The 20,346-nt window shown below is 38.0% G+C and overlaps 5 protein-coding genes across 5 annotated transcripts in view; 1 reads left to right on the plus strand and 4 right to left on the minus strand.

The window, feature by feature from the left end:
* Positions 1-20,346, plus strand: part of LOC134852115 (uncharacterized) — a 380,695-nt gene that overhangs the window by 3,963 nt on the left and 356,386 nt on the right. The gene's annotated exons all lie outside the window — the stretch shown is intronic.
* LOC134852134 (heat shock 70 kDa protein 13-like) overlaps positions 134-20,346 on the minus strand; it is a 162,732-nt gene continuing 142,519 nt past the window's right edge. The window contains exons 2-5 of the mRNA XM_063868431.1: positions 4,074-4,260; positions 2,052-2,285; positions 1,564-1,833; positions 134-1,124 (exon numbers count right to left, since the gene is read on the minus strand). Of these exons, the coding sequence (XP_063724501.1) occupies positions 408-1,124; positions 1,564-1,833; positions 2,052-2,285; positions 4,074-4,259 (1,407 nt within the window). The 5' untranslated portion in view covers position 4,260 and the 3' untranslated portion in view covers positions 134-407. The remainder of the gene's footprint in view (positions 1,125-1,563; positions 1,834-2,051; positions 2,286-4,073; positions 4,261-20,346) is intronic.
* LOC134857209 (homocysteine-responsive endoplasmic reticulum-resident ubiquitin-like domain member 2 protein) lies at positions 7,331-9,178 on the minus strand. The gene has a single exon (XM_063873584.1). It carries the CDS (start codon positions 9,176-9,178, stop codon positions 7,688-7,690), a length of 1,491 nt encoding a protein of 496 aa, XP_063729654.1. The 3' UTR covers positions 7,331-7,687.
* Positions 12,211-18,753, minus strand: LOC134852054 (uncharacterized). The gene is made up of 3 exons (XM_063868337.1): positions 18,218-18,753; positions 17,069-17,312; positions 12,211-15,672 (listed from the first exon to the last, which is right to left on the minus strand). The coding sequence occupies exons 1-3, from the start codon at positions 18,479-18,481 to the stop codon at positions 13,664-13,666; spliced, it is 2,517 nt and encodes an 838-aa protein (XP_063724407.1). The 5' UTR covers positions 18,482-18,753; the 3' UTR covers positions 12,211-13,663.
* Positions 12,398-13,162, minus strand: LOC134840646 (coiled-coil domain-containing protein 137-like). The gene has a single exon (XM_063856605.1). It carries the CDS (start codon positions 13,160-13,162, stop codon positions 12,398-12,400), a length of 765 nt encoding a protein of 254 aa, XP_063712675.1.

Consider the following 20,346-nt stretch of genomic DNA (forward strand, 5'->3'; position numbering starts at 1 on the left):
TTTGATTAGTTCATTTTGCTTTTCAATTCCTGGATGCAGATGCTTTTCTCACCATCAAAACATTCACTTCGAAATTAAATTTGACATATTTTCAAGAATTAAAATTGAAAATATTAAATAAAATGAAGACTGAAATTCTTAAATTTGTACTGAAAACCCTTTCTATAGTTTACTTACAATACAAACATTAACTTTCGACATAAAATATTTGCACCATATAGCTATTAAACTTAGCACACATAACAACATCAAACATCCGAGAGTTCAAATGTTCCATAAATAAAAGCTTTGGAAGCTAAGCTAAGTATTCAATTATGAGTTAATCACCCGCTGAAAGATAGTCCAAGGCCAACAAAAACTGCTTTCATCCCAGAGCGCAAACTGTCCAGTCAAATTTTTGATCTGAACTACAAGACATGTATTTTTCGCACCTTCATTGGGATTTCGACTGCACTTACTTGCAAAGGCCACATTCCTCCTAGAATGCCAGCCTGAACCGATACTCCAGTGGCGACTGCCAGTTCCGGATCGACCTTCGGAGGACTTGACAAGTCGCGGCCGAAGAACTCTCCAATCACTTCTCTGACTTTTGGGACCCGAGTTGAGCCACCAACTAGCACTATTTCATCAACATCATCTCGGCTCAACGAGACTTCTTCTAAAACTACTTCGATTGGTCTTAGAACTTTCTGGAACAAATCTGCGTTGATTTCGTTGAATATTTCTCTGGTGATATTTAGGTTAACTTTAATTGGTTCCTGCATTTGTACCTGGACATGGCTAGCGGTAGTGAGGTCAATTTTAACTTGATCGGCTAGAAGGCGTATCTTTTGCAGCGTAGTTTGATCAATAGCTGTTAACTGTTGTGTTGCACTGCTAGCACCAAGTGGTTTGTCAGGGTCTGAATTAAGCAGCACAGTTGATGATGACTGTTGCGGTTTGTCTTCTGATATGCTATCTGCTGTTAGGTTAGATTGCGTCATTATATGCGTCATCAGTCGGTGCGTGAAGTCCTGGCCTCCCAGGTAACTGTTTCCGGCGATTGCTGCAGTTAGAAATATACCTCCTTGTCTGTTTAGTAAAGATACATCTAAAGTGCCTCCGCCTAAATCTATCACCATCACCTAAAATATTAAACGTCCATTTTACATAAGCATATTTTATGAAATTAATTTTACCTCTCCATGTTTATCATCAGTTCAAAAATGACAATGAACGCCGATGATAGATTAAAATATCTGGCTCTTCCTGACAATTCCTTACCAGGCCGGATTTGAATCATCTGCCTATCGATCATGATTAGTTAAATGATACCAATATAGCTACATCCATTTGTGAGCAGCCATCTCGTCCCCTCAAAATTGCCTAGTAAAATCTATTCGATTGACAATATGTAGCAAAAGTATCTTGAAAATTTTCATTTCATCGGATCAGATATTTTAGTCTATTGAAACTTGGATTGGCTCGTTCTTAAAATCGCCAGCATTATAAAAATTTGCAATTTTTACGAAAAAAAATCCAGTCGGGTTTTGTTTCTATTCACAACATGTATTTGATTCTCACCATCTGGATTCCCTCCTCCTCGTGGAGTCCGTAGGCCATGGCAGCCGCAGTCGGTTCCTGGATCACTCTCCAGACGTCCAGGCCAGCAATGGCAGCCGCCTTTTTGGTCGCATTTCTCTGGCTGTTGTCGAATTCAGCCGGAACACTGACCACCGCCCTCGTCACTGGTTTCTGTAAGTGGTGTGCCGCAGTGTTCTTCAGATACGAGAGGATCTCTGCTCCCACTTGCTCCGGCGAGAAGAAAAGGGACGAGCCATTGGCCAATACAACCTTCAACAAAACAAAATATTTCAAATCATCAAAATCGCTGACATAATTTGCATTCACAAGTGCTTCACTAAAACAAACAAAAAACTAAATTTCTTGACTTCTTTTAGACCGCAAGAGAAGCAGAAAGAATCTGTAATTTTAAACTAAGAGTCACTGTAGAACAAAACTACTTTTCATAGGTAAAAACAGCATCTGAGCATATCAGGGAAGTCTTTTACCTCAAAAAACGCCGAGTCTCGATGCGAGATGTGTATTTTGAATGGATATCTCTGCTTAATCTGTTCGATCTCTTCAACTGTAGATTGTTCGAAACTCCTGCCAATGAATCTCTTAGCATCGTAGATGAGATTGGCTGACGGAATGAAGGGAGCTATGTTGAGGGCTGCCTTTCCTACAATCACAGACCCGTTCTCTGGAAGTATTGCGATGACACTTGGAATGCACTGGGAGCCCTAGAATCAAATTTTTTTTTGCACAAATAACATAGAGGCGAAGCGTAGCTTCGAACCACTTGCGATAAATGAATGACTTTAATTGAAATCCAACGGAAAAATTTGAAAAAAAAAATCAAAAAATTGTGGTTGTCAATAAAATTAGCAACAAAAGCCCAAATCATCCGGAAAAAAATTGCCTGCATCATTAGAAACTTAACAAAGACCCTTCGGAATGCTAGAAAGAAACCAAATTTTCAAAAAGTAAAATCAATTCTGCGGATCTAAGCCGACAAAAATAAACAGACCGACAATAATCTAAATAAGCATAAAATTTTCTATTTGCAAAAAAAACGTATCGACTGGAATCGAGCTCCCGGGCTTCATCTTCTTATGTATGTGCGTTGAAGCAACTTGGAAGAAAGCTGAACCTTCAAAAAAAAGTGCTACAGAAACTAAGCCGACAAAAACAAACAGATTGACGATAGCCCGAAAAAGCTCAAGAACTTCAGTTTGCAAAAAAAAACAGGTCCGGCCGGATTCGAACCGCAACCCTTTGTGGTCTCAAGCAGTTGGGTTACCTCTACTTCAAATGGTTGATGGTCGCGCCGGATGGTTGATTGAATTTGAACTAATAATAACCAAGCGGTAACAAAGCCGAAAATATCTGAGCAGAAACCTTTCACAAGGAAAAAAATATATATAATATTTAAACATATAATATATATGTAACGAAATAAATCTAAAATAATAAAAAAATATGTCCCTTTTTTCCTCTTTCCTCAGAACAGACCGCGCACACACAACTTTTTTCGATCCCCAAACGACCCAATAGGGGCCCACTAGATCGATATAAATTAAACCGAAACTTATTAAGCCGATAAGAAGACAAAACATGAAAAAAAATGAAATTTCGCATATCGAGCTAATAAAATTACAACCAATGTAAGAAACAAATTCGATTCGGTCGGATTTTCAAAACGTTAAAACACCTACAACAACTACAGTGAAAATTTTTAGCAGCAAGAAAAACTATTCTTAGATGTGTCAACTAAGCCGAAAAAACATAAGCAGACCAATAATAGGCCGAAATTTTTTTAACCGCAATATTAACCGTTTGAAAAAAAACAAGCCCTAGTCACATTCGAATCCAAGACTACTGCCGTCATAGGCGTATTCGTTACCTCCAGGCTAAGTGTGCAGAATACACTAAGAAATTTGAAATCATTATGAGCCAAGGTATCACCAATAGTCCAGAGAAGTTATATACGGGAAAAAGTCTAGTACACGATTGCAATACCCTTGCTTATCGCAAGGTTAAACAAAACAGAAGTCAAACCGCGAAAAAATAAATTTGAGCCGGAATAAACTTCCTGTAAAAGAAAACTTTAAAAAATCATCGCGACCTATATAAGAGTCATGGACTCTTAAAAAACTTTGCATGGTCTCGGATTCGAACGTTTAATCCTTCGCGTCATAACCCCGCTTTTTACCACCACACTACTTGGCCTACATTTTCATGAAAACCAACTTCATTAATAAAGTGAGCTATCAAATTATTCAAGTGATTCTGTTTAACTAGTTGTTAACCCAAAAAAGTCTATATTCCAGTTTGATAACGCTTGCTAATCGCAACCATAATAAAGCTTTCATGGTTCCTTTTTTATTAAACAAGTGATAAGCAAAGCACTTTTTAACAGTCAATATTACCCAGAACCATACAAATAAAAAATTATTTCCTTGGTTATCTGAGGCAAAAGATACCTATTCACAGAAGAATATTGTCCGTTTCTAACTAGGTCAACTTACTTGGTCAGTGACAAATATGGTCACGTTTCCAGACACAGGATGGTAAGCACCGACACAGGAAAAGGTGGTGCCTAGATCCAGACCAATGAAGGAGGGCTTCGGAGGTGGCAAGTAAGTCTGTCCAAAATAGCCCACCAGCAGGACCCCAATTATGGCCACTCCTATGGCCACGAACCCACTGGCCATTAACTGAAAAACAACTGCAACTTCATTTCAGTGTCAAATGGCCGCCTTCAGTAAAAGGAGCAGGGAAGGAAACAGTGTTGAGACATTTAAAAGTTCGAGATTTTAGACTACAGGTTACACATATTGATTCCTTGCTTGTAAAAAATTAGTGAAAATTGCCAAGACTTTATCATAATAAGTTAGGGCAGCAATCAATAACTGGCGTTAAATTAGCTTTACACGAACGCACGAAAAACTTCAAAAAATATTTTCCGTTTTTTTTTCGGCAAAAACAAGACATCAAAAACTTGTTTGCGACTCGCTCATAAACCGATTAATTTAATTTTGATTTGACCTTTGCTAAAAAAACGGAATGAAAAATATCGTCCAAAAATCAAACCAAGTACAGCAAGATGCTAGTCCAAAATTTCCTTTTACACTGAGACGAAGCATCCCTATGCAAAACCGAGCAAAAAAAAATTGCACGAGCCTAAAATTTGCAAAAAAAAATGCACAAAAGTAAGTAAATTATCTTTGAAAAATAAAAAGGAATTACAGCCTCAAAAATTCGAGCCTCCGCCCGATGATTTAGAGTCTAAGTTCCAGTCAATTGCGCTTTTTGCCCTTGTTGTATTCCAAACACCAGCCATTGAACAAGCGGATCACAAAAATGCGGAGCAAACACGAGCAAAACACAAATACTGAAATTTAGTGATTTTGTTGAGAACTAGTTTAAGCGTAAGATTTAAAAAAATAAATAAAGTTGTAATACTCGTAAAGCGAAAGCGCTGTTCGATTAGAAATCAGTCGGTTGACCGTGATGAATTTCAGCTTAAAAATTTTCTCTCAAATTCATTTGAATTGAAAATCAATTTTTAAATAAAAATGCATAGCGCTCAAGCCATTTATTTCTCTTCGAAAAAAAGATAATTCTTTGAATTTATTCAAACTTCCCAGATTAAAAAATTCGCCTGATATCGGACTATAATAAAACAAGTTTCATAACAAACCCCTGAGTATATTAAAATCATTCTCCTTCTAAAAGACTTTCGTCTATATTTTTTGGAGATTTTTGTTAGCTTATCAACCTTATTTCCCATGGACGAAGCTGAGTTAATTAGTGGAGTGAACATGGTGAAGGTTAGAAATGAAGTTAGAAAAATCACGAACTTCGGCTAGTGAGCAGGCACAAAAAATTGAAACTTAGGAAAAAATCGGGCTCAAGAAAGAAATACGAGCAATAACTGTGTTCTGCTCCTCAGTGTTCTGATACTCTGTGTTCTGATACTCAAACTGCTTAAAATCATGCTGTAAGATGCTTTAAGAGGAAAATCAAATTCCGCTTACAATAAGTGTGCCCTGCCTGTGAGTTCCCGGACTGTCTTGAGTCTGGCTGCGAGTTCCGACTGGCGAATGACCAAGACGGGGGTTAACTTGGAACTTAAGTTTCAAAAAAGGAAATTGAGCCCTGCCAGTGCGTTCGCGGGCAACCTCGAGTCAGGTTGTGATTACGCGACCGGCTAAGAACGAAGCAGGGATTCTCAAACTCAAAGCATAAGGTAGCTTTGTTCTTCTCATTTTGTCATCCTGAGATCTTCTTGTCAACCAAACTTATTATTCCTATCATTTGAAAAATGGGGAGGAACTTAGTATTCGGGTTTATTTTAGTTTTTTTTCTAGTTTTTTAGTAAATCATATGAAAGCTCTTTACGTCGAGAAAAAATCGGCTCGAAATTTCTGATTCTTCGTCTAAATTCGAGCTCACTTTAGCCCGTTTACAATAGTTATTTATGTCTAATTTTAGTTATACTCAAGTAAAATTAGTTTTTGAAGATTTTTAATGCCATTTACAGATCGTTATACAAAACGCAACGAACTTCATTTATTTGAAATGAAATTTTTCTTCTTGTAGTTTCTTAAAAACTATGGTCAGAAACTTCTGTGATAATTGCACAGTAACCGGCTATTTTTATTTTGAGACTAAGATACAAACTAACAAAATTTACTTATTCTTTAACATATTAGTTTTTGATTTTTTTTTCTTTTTTAAACATGTTTTTCATGGGGTCTTTCCTGTTCATAGTGTCATTCTATTAATAGAATTTCTTTTGTAAGACAAAACGAGGAGGAATACGAGGCCAACAAACACAAAGGTAGTCAAAAATGGAAAAATCTGTTTTGTAAAAACATTCACGGTCAAAAAATTTAGATGAACTGCAAATCATGGCAAGAAATGTTCATTAAAAACCTTTAGCTATATGCTCAAGTGAAACGTAGTAAAACAATGGACAGGATAATAACATTTTCTCTCTTGGTGGATATAAAAACTTTCTATACCGCTCAGAGACACCTGAAAACGGATCTGTAGATCCAATGATGATCTCCCAGGCAGTTATCAATTTTCTAGTATAAACGTTAGTTTTTTTTCTGCCTGCAAACTACTTACTATTGTTATTGTGTAAATACAAAACTTAAGTGATAACTCATAGAACTGAAAATTTTTCCAACTTAAGCAGCGGAATGCTCACAGATATAATTCACATGTTCCCGATCTTTCATTGCCAGTATAAAATAGTTTCATCATTAAGCTCTATTCTATGCATCCCTCTTTCCTGGATGATGAAAAACTCTACGAAGCAGTGTATCCCGCTCACGAAATTATTATATTTTTTATTGCCACAATCAGTTGTTCTGTGAAACATTTCGCGTCGAGTCGCACATTCACTCAAGCACGGCCATTCAATATGACAGTTTAGACCAAGTTAATACCCCCACGCACAATTAAGGGGGAGGATGTTAAATGGTTAAAGTTGAAGTTTTAGCCAATCTGAATCAAACATGCTACCTGCAGCTCTTAGCACATTTATTTCAAAAGGAAAGCTGTTTTGGAAGATCTCAGTTTAGTCCACCAGGAGGGGATATGAATTTGATTTGACACTTTTTGGTTACCTGACTCAAAAAATTCTAGATTCAATGTATCTTTTTGATATCAATTTGAAAGTGGGAAATAAAGGCATATGGGATAAATTGTCCTGCAGGAGTTTGACTTTTTATTGTCACTTATATTCTCTGCTTCTTAAAAAAATATGATATAACAAGATTAATATAAATTAATCCATATATTATAAATATAACTTCAGTATTTAATGAATTCAGAACTAATTAGAAATGTATCTATTTGAGAGTTTTTCTGCTACTTTTATTATCGAATTTAAGCAACCATTACCCGTTTAAAGAAATAATGCGACTTCAGCAGGATGTTAATACAGTCATTGAAATATTGCATTAACTTCAATTTTCAGTTGAACTGCAAAACAAAATGAGATTCGTTACAAATTTTCAAAAAAATCGGCTTTATTGGGAGAAGTATTTTTCGTGTTCAACTGACTCAGCTTTAAGCGATTTACTACACATACTACTCATACTTCTACGCATTTAAAACTTTAATATTAAATATTCTGCGGCTGACGCAGCTCAATGGGAAACAGAGAAACAAAAAAGGTTGTGACGGCGACAACAAAAGTTTCCATCGCTGAATAAACTCGGGCCATGCGTGTCGGCGGAGCCCTCTGTAACCTGTCATTCCGGCTTCCTAAGTTGCTCCTACTCGGCGACCTACTAACTCCCGAGTCCTGACCCTCTCGGTTGTCGGCTTCGCTCGGGTTTTCGTCTCTCATCGTTTCGTATTCGTTCTGGTTATCTCTGTTTTCGTTTAAACCATCGTCGTCGTTTTCGTCGTTCTCTTGGGGTTCTAACTCATCGTCGTTATCATTATTCAAATGATTGTTATCGTCGTTTCTTCGCATCAACTCTCGGCCGAACAACGGCAACCACCGCCGCTGAAAAAAGTACATCAAAGCTGTGATCACACCGACTGTCAGAACCCTGTTGAGAGAGGAATAAGAGTAGAGAATGACCAGCAAAACAACCAGGCGGGACTCTCTGTACAGCCACGTCAGCCAATCATTTTCTTCGCCTACTTCATCATTTTGAGCAGGGGCGAATCCTCCCGCTGCATTGATCACAGCCGCGTTTTCTCTTTGTCGTTGCTCTAACATCGCCTGAGCAGCTTCGTTTCTTTCATTTTCACGCTCAGCTGTACTTTCATTGACTGTCTCTTGATTAGTTACTTGTTCATTGCTCCCTTCAGAATGACTTCCTTCCAACCTAGAACCCCTCCCAAGTAGCATGTTCAAAGTGCTATTCAAATCAGCAAAGGTAGCTGTTTTGAAAGTTTGAGTTTGAAAGCTTTTTACAACATCTTCTTTGACAGTTGCGTAAAACTTGCGATGTTGTTCATGCATATCTGCAACCATTTCCACATATTGCTCTTTGGTGATGTTCGAATTAATATAGTTCACGATGAAACCAATGTTCGAATTGTCGAGCGACAACGGCAAATTCGCCATGTTTGCCGTTCCCGTTCCATTGGTTGAAAGGTTAGTAGTATCAGCAACATTAAACATACTGGTTGGCCTCATTGTTCCACTTGGTCTCGCTGAATTGCTCGTCGACTCCGAGCTACTTGCAGTTCCAGAAGACGCATTGGACATATTCACTTGATGGCGCTTGAAAATTGGACTTCCTTTTGCTGTGCACACAAGATGAACAATGAACTCTTTTGACCTTTCTGTTGACGATGCTAATTTCATCTGCAGTTTGAACGCATCGCTTAAAATTACGTTGTCCTTGAGTAGAATTCCCGCGTGAATTAGTTTCTGGTCTTCGATTTTTGGCTGAGAAGGGAACTCGCGACTGATCTGAGCCTTCAAGAGTTTTACTGAAATTTCTGATGAACAAGTTAGTTTACTATCACCATGAGTGAGCGTCTTCAGAAGGATCTGAATCTCTGTCCCGTTTTTGGATTCATTGCACTCTTTTGGACAGGACAGTGAGCTTGAACTTGCTTCGGCCGTTTCAGATATTGGATTATCAGACATAACTGAAATACAAAACAAAAACATAAAAGCAGCCAAAAGACAGTTGGAGCAAGTCAAAAAATTTTAGCTTTCGATTTTCCAAGAAAAATATATGGCGTTAAAAGTTCTTTGAATTTCAAGAATCTTTTATGATTGACAGTTTTGATAAAATTAACCCAAAATGAAAAACCTGAATCTATAGGTGAAGTTTTATTATTGAATTGAAACTTAAAGTAACAATAAACAAATACAGGCTAAGCGGAGCTTCGCATCATTTGCGATACAACAAGCTTAGCATTCCAAGGTAGTGAAAAAAATATGAGACGGAAATACCTAAGTAGAAAAAAACTACTAACTTTCAGAAAAACAACATCCGAATTACATAGGCTTAACAATTTTAACGACCGACCACTAAGCCAACAATACGTGCGTAAACACCCATTGGACCGAAAACACTAAAGAATGCCATAAAAAATTGATTTCACAAAAAAAATTGGAACTTTACACAACAACCGACCTGAAATAATTTTAAAAAACCAATCATCTTTCGCCTTTCAAACGACGCAAAATAAATTGATCAAGCTGATCAAACAAAATCCAAAACCATATAGGTTGAATGAAGCTTCAAACTGAAAAAAAAATACTAAATCAGGGCTAGTAAATTTGCAAATTACTTAAAATCCACAGCACTTGCAACTACAATGAAAAATGATTAATGCACGAAAAAATCCATGATCTGGCAACTAAGCAGGAAAAAGCATCAGCAGACAAACGAAATTCCGACGTTAACTTTTTCCCGAACAAAAAATTTCAATTCCATACATACTGAAAAAACCGGGACTCGAACACCAGACCTTCGGAGGTAAACGCAATGCCAATACGGAAGACTAGAAGTTCAAAAATAAAGTTCAATTTATTGCAGATTTGTTAAAATTTACTGGAAAAAAGTCTTGCTCCCGATTACAAGACACTTGCTCTAGCAAGTGTAACAATTGCATTAATATGTATGAATGCATTTCTGTTTTCATTGGAGCAAAAAAAAGATAAAATCACTAAAATTTTTTAAGGGTTTTCACTGCGTTTATTGTCACTAAGTAAGATACATAAATGATTTACAGAAACAAACAAAGGTAACATATTACCCGCAATTTTGTAAATTGACATAATCAAAACATTTCAGAAGCAATTTTTGCCGGTTGTTTTTTATGCTTATCACTAGAACGTCCATCTGAAAATCAAGACATCTGTCGATTTCAATTTGAGACAATTCAAACCAGTTATATTAAGCAGTTATATAAATGATTTGGCATATTTGATATTTTGTACCATTCACATAATTGAAATGTCGGCTGAATTTTGTCGCTATTTGGGTCCAATGTCCCGACCCCTTTTTAATGAAAAGGCATGCTAATTTTCCCGACAGGCTAGTCTCCAAATGACTTTTTAAAAGATAAATAATCACTGCAAACGAAAACATAAAAATCAACTAATGCAGCCTCTTTTTTCACTAATTAAAAAAGATAACAAGTTGCTCTGCATAGAGCACAGAAAGCTTTGAATACAATGATTGAAGCAAAAAAATCTAAACACAAGAAAAAAATTGACACGAATTTTGTTTCCTTTTGTTCCGGAAATTTCCTGTTGTTTTTTGGTTTTTGTCTCTAAAAAATCGATTGAATTGATTAAAAACAGTGCACAATGTATAAAATGCAGCAACCTAAATTGAAAAGAAAAACATATTTTTTTTTAAATGCAAAAAAAATTACGCTAAGTCAGACTTCCAGTTATACTAACAAAAACTATTTAAAATACAACAAAAACCCCGTGCTCCAAAAAGTAAGCCAATAAAAGCACTACAGAATTTAAAAAAACGTTAAATGAACCGACAGAAACTAGGGCGAAAACCACAAACTAGAAAAAAAATGACTTTTTTTTGAAAAACTAATTACAACCTGAAACAGTCTTAACCTACTTACTACTTAAATGATAGTAGTTTTGTTTGAATTTCTAGAATTTGAGCATGTCAGAAGGGATATTAACCATTCCTACTAAAATGACCATTATGTGAAAGAAGAAGCTGTTTACGGGAAAAAGTCTACTGCCCGATTGCAATACACTTGCTTATCGCAAGGGTAAAAACGCATAACTTAAAACCAATTATTGTCTTCTGACAGCTGCGCTGGATTACTGCCCAGCTAACGCGCTGTCTGTTCTTGAATACTTAATTAGCATCGAAACACTTAAACATAAAAACAAAGCCGACAAATCAGACGTACTTTTATTTAAAAAAACTGGAACTAAAAACCCTCCAAAACAATTAAAAACGGAAAAAACTGATATATTGAATTCAAAATTGGTAAAAAGTACAACCAATACGGCTAGAATAGAACTCTGGTTAGAAAAGAACGGGCATTTAAAAAGCAGACATGCTCTAAGTTTGTCTGTTAGTCGACGAAAGTACATATTTCGAGATGACCACTAATTTCAGTCATCAATGTGAACGAAGTTATTTACGGGAGAGACAGTTTTATGACTACTTGCACCACCCTTGCTCATCGCGAGTAATGAATGGCTGCAAAGCATAAAGCCGCAAAATGGCAACTTCTAAATGTTATCAATTTTTGAGAAAAGGATCTGACGTGAGATCATTTCAATAACTTCGAGCAACCAATAATTGTTCTGAAAACACAAAACAATAATATTCCTTTGCTTTTCGAAGTAGAAGACAATTGCCATTCTGAAGTCAAGTTATTTAACGGCTTTTATATTGTGCTATTCCCATATATCTCAATGGAATGATGAGAAGAGAGTAGAAAACGCTCAAACAAAATGTTAGTTTTCCGCTAATCGTTTTATGCAAGCGGATTGACTTTAGGTCGTCTTGGATAAATACGCTTGTTTTGTTATATCTCCTCTGAAATTTCTTTATTTTTCGGGCAATCGAACGGATACATCAAAATTTTGAATGAGCTATATGTAGAAACGACACTACTTGCTTAAACCGCTAGAAAAACTTCGACTATTTTTGATATACTGGATTGAAAGTAAACAAATTCAATCGAATAAATTTATTGTATTTTCTTTATTAAAACAAAAATGAAATTTATTTATTAAAATGAAGTTTTAGACGAACACAATAGGATGGAGAGACCTCCTGCAATTGGTCACTTCTCCAGTTGCTCTAGGAACTCATCGAAACTCATGGGAGAACTCATCGATTTATGCAGACCTCGCGTGCTTTCAAATTTCAACAGGAGTCATCGACTGAGTGTCCATTTTCATCAGAGCCGCCGCTCTTGTTTTGCTCCATTTCAACTCCCGGTACGCTTTCACCACTCTTTCACGCTCTTGAGATAATTCGTCTGCGTTTGAGTCCGTCGGCATAACTGTGGTAATTTTGGAATCAGGCTTCCTACGTTTGAACTTTACGTCACTTTTAACTGAACTTATTAACTTCTTGGCCGAAAGCGAAATAGATTTCATTGGAGTTACGGTCTGAAAAGGCCGACTTTTAAATTTACAAACAGGTGTTTTCAACTCTGACGGAGGTGCATCGACTCTTTCGTTCAGCTGGAATGAATCTTTGAAGTACTCTTTTTCCGCGTGATCAAGTTCTTTGTCTTCTTTGCGCTCCTGTCTAGAATCGATCCGCCATTGCTCAAGCGAAGAGATCTTCCTTGACTTCCGTCTGTTCAGCTCTTTAGCTACATTTTTCCCAACAGGTGTGAACAGAAGTTTCTTCTTCGCTTCCTCTTTTTTCTTTTCGTCGTCTTCGTGAATTTGTATTCCCTTCATGAACAATTTGAAGTTACGAGGTACCTCCTGTTCCAAACTAGTTTTCGAAGTTTTCTGAGCAGTTCTGTGCTTTTTCTTCTTAGACAATCCAGATACTTTGGAGGGAGATTCATTGTCACTGTCTGCGAAAACTTCGAGGGGTTTATTTCTATTGAAGGGGTCAAACCACTTGAGCTTTTTTCGGTTCTTTCGCGGGTATTTTCGAGCCATTTCCAATTCTGCAAAAGGGGTAATTTTGTTCATTTGTAACTTTTTTTTTGAAAAACTGTCTGTTTTTTAAAACAACTGATACTTTTTAGTTTTTAGAATGGTATATGTTTCTATCATATGAATTAAACAAATTGAGGCAAGGAATAGAAACAACTCGAAGCATTTATGCTCCAAAAACTATTAGACTCTTTTTAACTTTCTAGTAGTTCAAAGCTGAGTTCCGTGATATACTCAAAACACATCTGTCAAAAACTGTTCTTGATTCACATTTGAGTCATATTGAAGCCGACTAATTTATAAAATTTGTTGAAGTTTTATTTGAAAAAAAATCAATAGTAAATGAGTAAACTTGATAAATTTTAAGATCTGCGAAAAATTTTATTCTGGTTTGATAAACAATCTATAACACTATTTCACATTTGGCCATTGGCCACATCTGTTTTTGGGGATAGATTGAGTGGGAAGTTACAACTCGGTTAATTAGTTATAAAGGTTGGCAAATTATAATTCGGTGTCAACAGTACTTTGCTCTTCTTCATCTGGTGCGTTCCAAGTCAATCCTGAAGTTTCTTCATGATACACTGGCGACAACAGTAACTGCGAAGGGTCGGTTTGCCCAACCTTAATTAACCTTTCTATCTTCTCTAGGTCAACTTGTTTAGCCAATAGTTTCCTTTCGAGAGCTCGCAGCTTACTTTTCAATCTATCCATTTCTGTTCTTGGCTCTTCCCATACTTTAACAGCAGATTCCTCATTGATCTCCGAAGTCAAAACTAACTTCACACTTTGGGTCGACTCCATTAACTCAGATTCAAAAGTAGTTTCGGAGCTTCTTGTCCGATGAACACTATCACTTGATCCAGGAATCGCTAAGCCAAGTGGCATCAAAGTCAAATTCTGATTCGAGGGGTTATCGGATCCTGTTGTGGGCGCTAGGACGGCTGGCAATGGTAATCCAGCGGCTGCCGATTCCTCGAGGGTCGAGCTTCTGGAGAATGGACTATGACCCGATGAAGACAAAAAAGAATACTTCAACATATCCAGCGACTCGCTGCTTTTTTCAAACCTGCTTCCAGGCTTTTCAGACGGCTCTTCTTCGTCATCCGTTTCCGAGAAGTTTTCAAAACCCTCCTGAATCGATTTATCAAAACTGTAATTTTCTGTAACTAAACATTCATCGATTTCTGTTTCTACAGCAAGAGTGTTTCTGACAGCTACGCTCGATTTTTTACTGTTTAGAAGTAGCTTGGCAGTGTGTAAGTTGTTCACCCAGTGACCAAGATCAAGACGATTTTCTGCCGCAAAAACGAACTTTTTCTGTTGGTGACAAAAATTCATTGTGAAAACGAACTTGAAGTTATCCTGCTGTTCAGTTTTTTCGACATCGACAGCCTTTAAATGAACAACGACGTCTGCTTTTTCTGCTTTCGGTGAAGCGAACACGTAAAAGAAACCATTTTTGATTACGCAATACGAGCAAACCCAGTCGTTTTCTGCTTTTTTCCGGTTCAAATTGCCACTGATTTCTGTCTCGCCTAAGTCCTTTATCGACACACGCCGATCAATTACTGTGTGTTTCTCTTGGACAGGCTGGATGACTGCCGACTGTGTCTGGGAACCCGACTGCGAGTCCTGGTCACTGCTCAAAGCACCTGATGATGTACTTGGATCGCAAGAACTCACGCTCGGCAACACTTCCTCTCTGAACGCACTAGGTGCTGCTACTATTGGCTTGGCAACTGTTATGATTGGTTTAACCTTTTCTTCCGAGTCCTTCAGTAACGACTGCGCCGATGACGATCTGCGCTTAAGCGATCCCAATTTTGCACTTAAGCTGGTTCGGTTTACCGAAGACCGATTGTGTGAGGATGACAACGCATCGGAACCCTTCCTCGCGTCTTGTTGATTCAAAAAAGAGCCTCGACTACTTTCAGCTGCCGTTGAAATCTTTTTGGGCGAAATAACGGACGATAAAGGGACACTCGTTGAAGCACTGGGTTGTTTGTTAAACGACTCAATAGTAGACTTTCTTGATCTTCTCTTGGCCTGTTTTTGAGCATCAGGGGGACAAAGAGTCTTCATTCGTCGCAATTGGTGGTCCATACTCATGTGCCTTGGTCGCTTGCGTAAAGTCAAAAAAACTTCAGCAGGATTTGCCGCTTTGAACTTATTCAGAATACTATCCAATGTCCAGTTCGTGACACATGTGTAGTCAATCTGAACAATCTCGTCAAAAATGTCCAGTTTGGCATTTACGTGAGCAGCTGGCGTGTTGGGCCTGATTCCGGAGACTACGTGAATGCCCTCCAATGACAGTTTGAACATGAGTCCCAGTTTTTCTGAGGGGTTCTTCCTCTTGAGGCAAACCTGCTCTAGAAACGCGGGGGTTATGATGGATGAGTCTGTGCAATCGTCCAGGAAGTCCCGACATAGCTCTTGGATGTCTCTGCACTTTTTAGCCAGATCTTCTTCCAGTTCTGCCGTCCATCGATCACCAACAACGCAGTAACCTAAATTACTACCATGAAAATATCTACATCCTCACTCCCTCCTACTAAATTCGCAAGTCTGATAGAGGGGGCCTAGGAAATTAGACGACAAGCAAATTAGACGGATGCTACAAAAACGAAATTAGACGAAATTTATTTTTTAGACGAAAAAGCTATGAAAAGGGCCAACAAAATTTTTTCTTAAGAGTCAAGTTTCACAAATACAAAAAGAACATAAAATGTCAATACCTATCAAAAGAATTAGTTTAAATGAACATAAAATGTCAAATCCGAATATTACAGGAGAGTTTTGAATTGAATAAATTATGCATGATTGACTTGTAAAACTATTAGCCACCGAAATTTAACTGTTGTCTGCAAACAATTTCATTTTTTTAACGCAATTTGTCTGCAAACAATTTTAATCTAGTCTCCCGCTTTCGTCTATTTTCTCACAATTGCAGTTTTGCAAAATCGTCCAATTTCCTTTTAAGTACCTCCGTCTAATTTGCTAATCGTCTAATTTCTCAACCCCCTGATAGAGTGGTCTTAAGAAACTAACCAGGTCCCTAATGTAGATAGAGTGCCTCAAAATTGTTCAATTTAGTGCTTTGATGATGACAATTAAAGTATCGAATTCGTTTGCGCGAATGAGGCAGGTTAATTACGATTGAGAAAACGCTTTAAAACGACCGACCGGTGCATTTTGAGTTAGTTAATGGTGGTATTTGCCCAAAATTAATGTAACAATCCGATAATGTGAACAAAATTTTACTAGTAAAATTTCGCTGGTGGGGGGGGGGGGGGGGGAGAAAAAGAGCCTTTGGGACCGCTCTCTCACACTTGGTTATTACCGGGACCGGTACTACTATGATAGAGTGGTCCCTCGAAAAAGCAACTATGATAGACAGGTCCCGCATGCATTTCGCATGTTATAACTTTGAAAACTAATTTGTGTATAAATTATTCATTTCAAAAATCTGGCAAACTATGTTCAGCCAGAAACTTATCACATTGGAAAATATAATCGCTATTGTTTATATATTGAAATTTGGTCGCTTTACTTTGTTTTACGGTTTAACAACCATATAATTGGGTTGACTTATTTGTCATCAAAAAACACTATTCGCGGTTTTTTTTTTAATTTCAACCCTAAAATGGTGAGGGGGAGGTTTTAAGAGGTAACAAAACATGAAATTTGTTTGAAAATATACTGCGACATCTTTCTGAATGGCGTAATCATAATTATTAAACGATTTGAGAGCTCTTGGTGTCTTATTCTCAAGGGACCTGGTTATTTTCAAGGGACCACTCTATCATAGTAGTACCCCGGGACCCCTATATGTACGACTTGTATATGTACACACTTGTACCAACCAACCATAATTTTTGTAGCTCCTATATAATTCATTTTTACCGATTGCTTTATTGGTCACCATGAACGTCTCTGCTAGATCAATATAGCTTCTACTCTCATTGAAGGGCGCCTTGATCAGCCACGAGCAGATCTCTCGGCCAGTTGCTAACATGTCGCACACATGACTCAGCACATTATTTGGGACGGTAGCTCGAGTGGCCGAATGTACTTGTTGTGGGGCGAATTCATACCGCTTTCTCAGAATAATCGTCTCCAAAGACCTCGCACCTCTCTGGTACTTCATCTAAAAACAGCACTTGAAATGAATAACAGAAAAAAAAAAAGAAAAAATAGGACTGAGTCCCAGTTCTCAGAGTGGCTGTTGAGAGGTGCTCGCTCACTAGTGCTGTCCAACTACCGCTCCGTGCGGAGACTTTTGCCTGCTGTGTATCCACCCTGGGCCGGTTCGCCTCTCATCATACAACCTGGTCATGTCGCTTGCACTACACAACCATATTGACATAGAGCTTAGTGTGGACACCAGATCAACACAAGCCACCAACCAACAGTGGCCCACTCTGAGAACCGATCCCACACTCCCTGTCGTCCAAGTAGCTAGACTTACAGAACTACGCCACTAGTTCCGACGACTAGAAATGCAATTCATTGAATTCGTATGCAAACTGCTGCGCTCAGAAAAGCCGTATTGGTAAAAACAAAATTTGCATTTGCAATAACACACTGCTTCATTGTTTCACGTGCAAGGAATTATATTCCACATTGTATTCAGCAAATACAACGCAAACAACAAAATCAAGCAACAACCTTATCAGTCACTTTTAAAAGCTGCACGTCGCCAATTTGTAGCTAATTCAGTTATCCGCGGCACGATTTTTCCACGACTATTTCCACCCCTATGCATGTATTTTTTGACAATTTCAATTGTCGCTTGCATTTCAAAAATTTCAACTTAATTGAGTTATCATTTTTGCGCGTTCGTATTTGCTTACTATTTAAATAATACATAAACTTAGAATTTAAATTACATTCATTAACAGAAAATTGCTTCAAGCCATTCAAAATCGGGCAATCAAAGATGAATTTCATGTCGTCAACCGGTGAATCGGGTTATTATATTCTTTCCTAGGTACCGTACCGTAAGGGGAAAATAGTTAAAAAGATCATTCTACAGTTTTGCATCTATCGTACCACTAAGCTCTCCACTGTTTCGTCCTTGACATCGTACAGCACCCGCACTAGAGTCGACAGCTTCTCCCGCATGTTGATCAGGTGTCCAATCTTGTTCACCACACTTCGCCCCACCAACTCATCATCTGTCAGCAGAGACGCCAAATTGCCACTCCTCGTCTCCAGGAACTTGGGAGCGTACGAGTTCAAAGGAGCTTCCAGACCCTCCGCCCAGTTGGCCAGGTCCTGCGCTTTGATGCAATCCAGGTTGTAGTGACTACACATCGCGGTGGCAGAACCCGACAAATGCGTGGCAAAGATAGTAGTCAATTAGAGCGTTATGACTTGCAATGCAATTTCAACTCCAAAATAACCAGATAGTCGCAAAATTCAATAATAGCACACAAAAAACCAAGTCATTACTGGCATTATATCATTCAAAAAGACTCAAGGGGTCGATAGACGACTAACATTGTCGCCGTCACGCGAGGAGAGATAGAAATTGATAGTTTTGGATTAGCTAAGCATGTAGATTCTGAAATGAAGTAAGTTTAGACTGTTGCTGGATACATCAAGACAAAGCAGATACACGGATAAAGTTGAGATCCCCTGATCGATTCGATTTAGAAAAAAAAGGACCAAGTTATGATCCTCCACCCCAGCGCTTAAATTATATTAAATTTGTTTAGCGCTGCATGTAAAATGCTCGATTCTGATTGGCTGAAAATTCCCAACTTAGAACCAAGTTGACATCCTCCCCCCTTAACACGTTTAGGGGGGAGGATGTTAACTTGGTCCGAAAAACGAAAACTTGCTGAGGGACTGCAATTTCATCCAATCAGAATTGAATATCTAAACTTAGCCAACAGTTGGAAAAGTCGGATGTGGTTAAATATTTCCCCCTTATTGCAATAGGGGGTGAAGCAGTTAACAAGGTACAAAATTCGGGGGAATTCGTTAAAAGGTACCATAGGGGGGGGGGTGGATATAGTTAACCAGATCCGAAAAGTCAAAGGCAAAGGAAACCAATTTACAACTTTCGAAATTCGACTCCGATGGAATGCTATACAGAGCTTTGGGAATGCCACAACGAAGCCACTTTTTCAAAAAAGTCCTTTCAGCCGAACTATATAGACAAAAACGAGCAGTCAGACAATAATCTAAATCAGCCAAACAATACTTATTGCAAAAAAAACAGGTCTCAACTGGAATCGAACTCGTGGGCTTTGTCGTCTCAAGCATGAGGGTTAGAGCAAATTCGAATCAAGCTGAACCATCGAGATACGGGAAGTAAGCCGACACAAATAGACTGTGCTAAAAAGCACAAAAACTCGAGTTTGCAAAAAAGGGCTCGGCCGGATTCAAACCGCAGGCCTTTGCAGTCTCACGCAGTTGTTTATACCTCTACGCCTAATGCGCCGAAAGGTTGATTGTATTTTAAGTTACAATCTATAATTACCAAGCGGTAAAAAGCCGCCAACACATGAACAAAAACCCTTTAAACCGGAAAAAAAATTCTGAACTTATAAAAAATGATAAGTCCCTTTTCCCCTCAGAACACACGCACGCACGCACACACACACACGCACGCACACACAAACAAACACACACGCATACACACACAATTTTCTCCGGTCGAAACGATGCAAAAAGAGGCCACAAAATTGATATTAATCAAGCCCAAAAATTATCAATACGATAAAGAGACAAAAAATGAAGAAAAAAATTGAAATTTTCTCAAATCAAGCTGGTAAAATTACAACCAATGGGAAAAGCAAATTTAAATTCGGACGAATTATTAAAAAGCAATTGGCAACTACAGTGAAATTTTTTTAAAGCTAAAAAAAAACAATTCTTAGATGTGGCAACAAAGCCGACAAAACAAGCGGATAAAAAACTAGACCGAAATTCTTTTGAAATATTTGCCGTTTGAAAAAAAAACTGGCCCGTTCAGATTTGAACTCAGGAACTATGCCGTCTCAGGCGTACTCTTTATCACCAGGCTAAGTATGCAAGAGACACCACAAAATTCTTTCAATTCTTTATGGACCAAGGTACCAAGGAGTCATGAGAACAAAGTTGTATACGGGGGAAACATCTAGTACCCGATTGCAATACCCTTGCCTATCACAAGGGTAACTAAGCGGATA

This window comes from Symsagittifera roscoffensis, chromosome 1 (assembly GCF_963678635.1).
Source record: "Symsagittifera roscoffensis chromosome 1, txSymRosc1.1, whole genome shotgun sequence".
Taxonomy (NCBI): domain Eukaryota; kingdom Metazoa; phylum Xenacoelomorpha; order Acoela; family Convolutidae; genus Symsagittifera; species Symsagittifera roscoffensis.

Excerpts from the sequence above, each read along its gene's own strand:
- LOC134840646 (XM_063856605.1), bottom strand. The coding sequence starts at position 13,162 with ATGGCTCGAAAATACCCGCGAAAGAACCGAAAAAAGCTCAAGTGGTTT.
- LOC134852054 (XM_063868337.1), bottom strand. The coding sequence starts at position 18,481 with ATGTGTAGTCACTACAACCTGGATTGCATCAAAGCGCAGGACCTGGCC. Across the intron at positions 17,313-18,217 it reads AAACAGTGGAGAGCTTAGTG|ATGAAGTACCAGAGAGGTGC; the intron begins GTACGATAGATG and ends TGCTGTTTTTAG. Across the intron at positions 15,673-17,068 it reads GGTGACCAATAAAGCAATCG|GTTACTGCGTTGTTGGTGAT; the intron begins GTAAAAATGAAT and ends GTAGTAATTTAG.
- LOC134857209 (XM_063873584.1), bottom strand. The coding sequence starts at position 9,178 with ATGTCTGATAATCCAATATCTGAAACGGCCGAAGCAAGTTCAAGCTCA.